Genomic DNA, 8,177 nt, shown 5'->3' on the forward strand with positions numbered 1-8,177 from the left:
CATTTCTTATCAAGGACCAAAATCTGCATCTACCTGGCACAGTGACAAGTAGTAAAGATTATACAACACACCCATTTTTACCTGGTCAGAACAAGTGGTTTTCCTTAGCCTCAGTATGGTTACAAACATGCATATAAAACTGTTATCCATCTGCCTGAAACAAAACAATCTTGCTGAACAGAATGATGGATTTTTTTAAAGCTTGAACATGTCAGATTTATACACAAAACTGCATAAATGATTCATTCACAGTCAACAGAATGAATATGTTTGATTGGGCATAGGGATATATCAAGGCTGTCAGACTAAAAGCATTGAATTCAAATACCATGTCAAAAGGGTTCTTTCCCCTGATTCAGAACAAAACATGAACATATTTTCGAATCATTATACAACCTTCATTTTTCACTCTTTTTGGCCACCAGTATCATGGAATTTTAAGAACAGAGGAATTTATACAAACTTGATCTGATGCATAAAAGAACATTTATATGTGGCTGTCAGTAAACAACACCAAATTAGTTCCAGTCTGTGTGTGCAGCCTGGCGAGGTGATGGCAGGACATGGGCCGCATCATCATCTCTACTGTGTGGGTAGGGTCCAATATTCCACGGGGGCATACACTTGGGATAATAGTAAAGGAGTGGAGGTCAATCCATTCCCCACCCCTAGTCTGAGCCCTGTGGCTAAGCTCCTGATCCTGCACAGGATGTAGAAGGACTGTACACAGAACGTACCCTACCCCCATACCACAAGGCCACTGATAACTGAAAAATATTTTTTTGGAAGAGGAGGGTACAGTAAAACTAATTTAATCCTCAACTGATTCATTCAGAATGGCTCAGTGCTAATCCTTCCTACCTGAGAGGTGCAACAGACTACCTTTAAAAATGTTGAAAATGGTGCACCATCTCTGATGTGGGAGGGAGCAACATATTTTGCTGGACATGCCAGCAATACACCTGTGTGGTGCTCCATCTCGCCAAGGGAAGGAAGCAACATGCCACAGGAGGAATGATGTGATCGATGCACCTCTCTGTCTGAAGTTAGCAACAACATAGTGCCCTCATCATAAAGAGCGTTCATCAACTTTTGTTGAGGAAAAACAAAGACGTGTAGACTTAGGTTGAAGAATTTTACTCAAGTCTTCTCCCTGATTCTTAAATTATTACAAAAGCCTAATCAAATATGACGTCATGGTCTCAACATGGTTGAGGCTACAAAGTAAACACATACTTAGCAATGGATCAAATAAAACTAGTGTCAAAAATGACACAAGTACAATTCTAATACCTAAGTAGATTTATGTATATCAGGAACTTTGTCTAATGATAATCATAAAGTTATTTAGACTTATACAAGACAAAGTATACTGGCATGTTTACAGTAACTACACTCTGACCACCATGACAGATAACATGAGATTATCAAGGTCATGCACTTTCCAAATATGGCTTGCTATACCATATTTAGATATTCTACAGTGCACTCTTCAATGCATGCCATATTTATGATCCGTTTACATTTCCAAGAGTAGGATGCAATATCCTTCTACAACATTCCCCCCCAAAAAAAACAAGGCTGAAAACAAAAGTACTTATTACATGATCTAATATGGCCGATGATCCAATAGAAAATTTCTGATTGAAGATAAATGCTATTTGACTTGTATTTCAACAACAAAATTCAGCTATGCTTTGCATTAAATAAGGAGACTATTTTTATTTGTTTATGGACATGTATGTACGCAATGCCTTCCAAATTTCTGACAATATGTTGTGAATCACATTCAGCAGCTCCATTACTCCATACAGGTATGTTTTAGTACCCATCCACAAAAGAGGGGTACTAATATTAGCACATTAGTTTAATCTGCTCCAATGCAAGGTATATCATCATTTTTGTAGCCTAAACACATACTTACTTTAATGTATGATTCACACATCAGCCATACCCTGCACATATTTCCTTGCACATTATCGCAAACAACATTATCATTAATATATGAAAACTGTGTGTCTTGTATGATATGTCTGTGATTACTATTCTGCAGAATGCAATTCACTACCCTGAGAAATGCCCTGTTGGTATGATTGTTGCTGGGTCACCCTAAGGTACCAACAATTTAATTTGGGGGGAAGGGATTGTTATTTTCTTTTTAAAATGCCTTTTATATCTATAACATTACTTAACCAAAAAATTAATTATCTGACGGTATAAGAAAAACAATATCATGGTTCGAAAGAAACTTCCAGGTCCCTAACTGGCCCCGAGTATTAATGATCAGTGACTAATTTTGTAAACCAGGAAATGTCAATCCTATAAGGGAGGGGGCATGCCAAGGTAAAACTAAATTATTGTACTTGCTAGACAAATAAACTTGACTCAGCTATTTAATTTAACTAATGTAATAAATTACCATTGATAAATATGTCGAGTAATATGGAACATCAATTATAGCCCGAAATCATGCAAGGTCACGGGTGGAAGTGGGTAGACTTCCATATTTGTCCAAATATGGCTACCACAACGTAACGAACCGGTGTCCTCAAAGTATTATCTATAAATGATTTGCGCGTTTAAAGAATTCAATTTTAACAAAAATATTACTTGAACTAAAAACTCACCTGATGAAAAACGTTTACTAACTCATCTAGTTGTTCCTGGGACAAATCGTAGGTACCTCTCTTCGACATGATTCTTTCAACACCGACGCCTGGCTTAAACTAATTCGTGTGCTTACTACAGGGGATGGGTGGGTCAGTCACGTGATCCGGCTGTTACTGGTTGTTGACAATTTTTCCTGTTCCAGTATCCTGTCCTGATTGGCAGTAGGCCTTAATATACCTACCGCCTGCGATGTGTCTGCTACGGTAAAATGCCTTTTATGGAAGTGATTACAAATATGCATAATATTGTGATTCACAATACACGCTATCACACAAATAATAACCAATGTTTTAGCAGAAGACTCAAACCTGTATCAGCTTTACCTAATTGTGACTTTCTCTCTCTCTCTCTCTCTCTCTCTCTCTCTCTCTCTCTCTCTCTCTCTCTCTATATATATATATATATATATATATATATATATATATATATATATATATATATATATATATATATATATATATATATATATATATACACACACACAAACACAGGGTGTACAGCTTAACAATGGCAACATATTATCTAAAAGTTTCAGAATTCTTAAAGTGTAGCAACTTGTGAAACAATGTACGCATCCATCTAATGTGTTGAAAGAAACTATATACAGTACCATTTAAATATAACATTTCATGTGATCGACAAGGGTAATAGATAACAAAGGGCAGTCAAACAGATTATCATTGAATATGATTACTGTATTTATTAAAAAGATAAAACAGAATATGCATTGCTACATTTTATGATTACCGTATCCGAAATGTATCTTAAATGACAACATTATGCCATATGTGACAGGGCGCCGACAAAATTGGGGACAAACATGTAGTGATCAGGTATTATTTTTTACACATGTGGAACAAATCAGGTTCAGAGGTGAAATCGGGGGGTTGGGGTGCAGTTGCCACCCCACCCCATATCCATTACACATGCATTACATGTTATTCTACTATTGCCTTTTCCCCTGGGAGTTATGTTCCTACTGTGTTGCATGGTGAGGTACATTGCTTGAGCCTAGGTTGAGACACTAGGTTGAGACAATCAGTGCAACCTCTACCTTTATTCACAGAAACGAGTCGAGGATGATCCAGTTAGAATGAGGGGTGGGGTTATCTTTGCTAGCCAAGATTCCAATATGTTAACCTTATATACCCCTTGGCGGATCGAGCAGATATTTAAGTGCTTTGTTCTGGAGACATCTATTGGATTTCGTGAGTTGCCTCCTTTAGTATGTAATGCCAACTAACCAATAGCGTGTCATAGCGGTGCATTGTACATCGGCCGAAAATGGCGAAGGCAACCGACTTCAAAAGGATACTTTGTAAATTAAGCATCGAAAGTATGACTACGTACCAGAGAGAAGTCATAACAGGTATATTTGAGTGAAAAATGTTTGTAAAAACACGGACCTGCAGTAGAAAATTGCTTATTTATGAGACCATTCAAGCTGTATGCTCCCCTTGTCTCGATCACGTAGGGACATTGTTCAGATTTGAACAACTTAATTTTTACTGGCCGCATCCACTGAAATTCACAGACCCAAATCATATAAATATCTGCTTGATCCACCAAGGTGTAGATATGGTTAACATATCGGAATATTGGTTAGCGAAGATGGGAGAGGGGATCCGTTGTACTCCACCAGGCAATATTGTAAGAACACAATTTTCAAGAGAAATTGCATGTTTGGTTGGTTTTGTTTGCTTTAACGCAATTTTTATGAAGTTACATGGCCGAAACTATATCTGGCGAAGAACCACGACCGACAGGAAGCTAATGACAAGCTTTCTCGCATATCCACGTTGACGGAACTGAAGATTGAATACACGCGGACTGGGCAAAGGCCAACGTCTTAGATTACTCGGCCCCCACCCACCCCAAAAATGGACAATGATATATTTATAACATGAACCCATCACATGACTGTTGTATTATTTTACCTTCATTTATCCATATCATACCTTTCATTTATATAATACTTGTAATTGGTAACTTCTAAATAGCATCATCCCTGGCAATCAACCGGTTAGTCACCGCTATCTGACACATTCGAGTAGGTGACTGACTCAGTTTTTATCCTTTAAGACCGTTGTCTTTGATAGCGAAAAAAACAACATTCGTGCGTGCTATTTTTTGTTTTCAAACAAATATTTATAACCAATACGATGTTGAAATGTATTCTGTAGCTTTATCAAGATTAATTTTAAGAAATTCTATGATGACAAAATTAGACACTAATATAGCAAAATGAAGGATAAGACCTGAGTAAACCACATGTTTTCCATTACCGGAACCGTTTGTCAAGCCTGTTGTAGCGCTTCTGTCGAAATTATCAATAACAACTCATGACAATTACGCTATAACGTCTTTCAAGAAATTAACGGCTAGTATATCCAAATATATTTTAAAAAATCATTATAGCGTCAGATGGTTATGATACAGTTCGAGCATCCCGTAGAAGGGGAAATACAAACTATCTTAAACCAAAGCAAGCAGTCAGCGAATTAGAACTCGAGAATTTTTGTATGAAAAGTAAAAAATAAAAGGTAGGATAGGGTTATAATTACCTGAATAATATAGTAATCATTTGGAAACAATCACATTGGAAATTAGAATGATATACACCATTACATAGTTCGTATAACGAATTTAAAAAATGGGGAAGAAATACATTAACATAACAGCGTTCTTTTTTACATTTATAACTTTCGTATAAATCTACACTGAAAGATTCATCACGCTGAATTTTTTGTTAAACTTTCCACCATGCATTTTTTGGACATCTAATATTATTTCAGAAATCTCTGAGTTAATGGTATAAATTTGAGCATATTTTTCCCCTGAGAAAATATAAACCCTTTTTGAGAAATTGTGAACAGCAGTGATGCATCCAGACTTAAATGAATTGTATTTTCGTCGTCGACTGCAAAAATAAAACAGCAATGAATGCAATTATTTTATATTTCGCTAAAGCGGTAATGGAATTTTTCACCATAGCAGGTGTAAGAATTTTGTAGTAAAGTTGGAGTTTCTAACTTAACATTCTCTGTACAGGTATACGTAAAGGTCTTTTGTGTATTTGCTCACCCCACCTATCTATCATCACCTGTCAGTCGAACATTGTTTATTTCAACTTCCAGTGGATCGCTGACCAGGCCAGATTCTTCATTGTCAAGTACAGATCGACTTCTTGCCAAACCAATACAAATAAAAGAATGTGTACATCGTGAGAAGCAATCCAAATATTAAAATTTACGTTATAAAGGAAGGTTCAACAATACAGTCAGCTTGAGAATGTTTGAAACATACATAAAGCTTTAAGAATGCATGTTTCTATAAACAACTATTAAAAAATACATGAAAAAGAACAGTGTTTCATCACCATTTAAATATATTAAGTTGTGCAAATGAAGAAGAAAAAAAAAGAAGTTAAAACAACTTGTACAAATATATCATCGGTACACCGCGTTAGCAGAGCCAACCGTGAATGAGTTTCCATACCGATACATTTTCTTGTACTGAAAGTATCCAGCAGCATATGAAGTGTAAAGGAACTAAACGTAGGAACAGCGGGAGCTAACAACACTGGAATAGGTTGATTTAATCCGTATGTACATGTAACAGATGATGCTTAAAGGTTTATGAAACTGAAAGTCAAAACAAGTTTCTAAATAAACAAAAAAGTATCAATGTGTGAATGTCTGTGTTAGTTAAATTCCTTGGCGAAAATAACCTGTAGCACACTCTCTAGGGAAAAACATGAATGAAACTAAATGAACACATTTTACCCGATCCTGGAAATATGCCCACTGATTTCGTACCAAACCTGTTTTATAAGCTTGCGTGTGAAATCTTAATCGATGCATTAAAATAGTCATTGAAAGAGATCGACAAACTCAAAGCTGAGTTAGAATATAACAAGCAACAAACTGAACGCCCTGTGTTGTTTGATTTTTTATTTAAAAAATTATGTTCAAAACGCCGTTGTAACTTATAACCCACCAGACAAAGCCTATCTAAGAAAGACATTGCTGACATGTACCAAACAAATCGTACAATAAACAATACAATCACTGCCCAAATTAGTAACTGATATATGAACAATGATTTTTTTTGTCTTCTATTCTTAGAAACATTAACAACAAAGATTAAAGCAGGCCCGGCCCTATGATGTGCGGGTCCCAAGGCAGCATGTGGGGCCCAGGATAGCAAGCGATGAGCGGGGCCCCAAGCAAAAACATTGCATTGCAGAGGTGCTTTCCTGAAAGCGCGGGGCCCAAGGCGGTTGCATCGTTCGCCTTGCCCTAGGACCGGGCCTGGATTAAAGATTATGGTTTATATGGTTCACTCATACTCTTAAACGGATTTGTCATTCATTGTTAAACTTCTTGGAGTAATGAGTGATAGCTTTCCACTGTTTCAAGCACAAACAGCTAAATGGGGATACGTTTTTATTTGATCTATGCATTATACAACTATTTCTGTATCTTTCAATGACTTCGCTTTACTCACAAATGTAAGGGAGTCCACTATTGTACCTTCCTTCTTCAGTTAAGATTTCACAATGTCAGACAGTATATTGCAAAACAAAATCCAAGAATTGTTTAAGCTCATTGTTTCTAGTAGGTTAGTCTGATTCCAATATACCGAATTATCACTGGTTTCCGTTTGTTATCTGATTGGAGTGCAACGTAAGTACATTTTGTTAGCCGTCTACTATTTAATTTCTGGACCTATAGCTACACTTTTGCGCAGCTTTGTTTCGATTTGTTTGCACAGTCTAGGATCAAATTTCTGCCGCATTTTATTTTCTTCGTGTAAACATTCTTGTCAATCCGTGTCTGGTTGTTGAGAAGTCCCTATCGTTTTGAGTCATTTTCTTTTATCACCTGGGTAGTAATTAATTCATTTACAATTTCAAATAATGTTTACGAAGCATTGAAATGAAACAAAACTGCTACAAAGTCTTTCTGATTTTTAATTTGAATTGTTTTCCATGCAAACTTTGAATACTGAAAAATCGGTTCAAAACAATACTGACCGGGCTTTGAATGGTCACTTATATAATACTGATTTTGTCAGAGTCGTCATTTCTTTTGCTGAAGAATAAACATTGTGTACTACTTGTAATGGACACGTGAAGTTTTCACTTTTCTTTTAATTCAGTTACTGTCTAACCCTGCAAATTTGAAATTAAAGAATCACCACAACTGACTTCGAAAAAATCTTTCAGCTATTAATTTTGGAATATATTTTGATCTAGTTCATCAGAGAATAATCGTTTCTTGAAGCCCGAAATGAAAAGAATAAGCCTTAAAATATTTCTCTCTCCGAGAAAAAAAAATATCCATGTACATGTATAAGTAAAGGTGTTATTGTGCATTTTCTCCATCCCTCCGCCTATCTATCATCATCTGTCAGTCGAGTATTTTCTTTACTGTGTATTTTTTTTTCTTCGAGATTTAATGAGACCACTGACCAGGTCAAGTTCTTCACTGGCAAGTACAGAT

The 8,177-nt window shown here is 36.2% G+C and overlaps 1 protein-coding gene across 1 annotated transcript in view; it reads right to left on the reverse strand.

Moving 5' to 3' along the window:
* The window catches only part of LOC149785040 (plastin-1-like), a 54,849-nt gene extending 52,028 nt beyond the window's left edge, over window positions 1–2,821 (reverse strand). Inside the window, exon 1 of the mRNA XM_089978746.1 lies at window positions 2,628–2,821. Within this exon, the coding sequence (XP_089834872.1) occupies window positions 2,628–2,696 (69 nt within the window). The 5' untranslated portion in view covers window positions 2,697–2,821. The remainder of the gene's footprint in view (window positions 1–2,627) is intronic.
* Window positions 2,822–8,177: the final 5,356 nt, after the last annotated feature.

Source organism: Sinohyriopsis cumingii, chromosome 13 (assembly GCF_028554795.1).
Source record: "Sinohyriopsis cumingii isolate HCF-2022 chromosome 13, ASM2855479v2, whole genome shotgun sequence".
In the NCBI taxonomy this organism is placed as follows: domain Eukaryota; kingdom Metazoa; phylum Mollusca; class Bivalvia; order Unionida; family Unionidae; genus Sinohyriopsis; species Sinohyriopsis cumingii.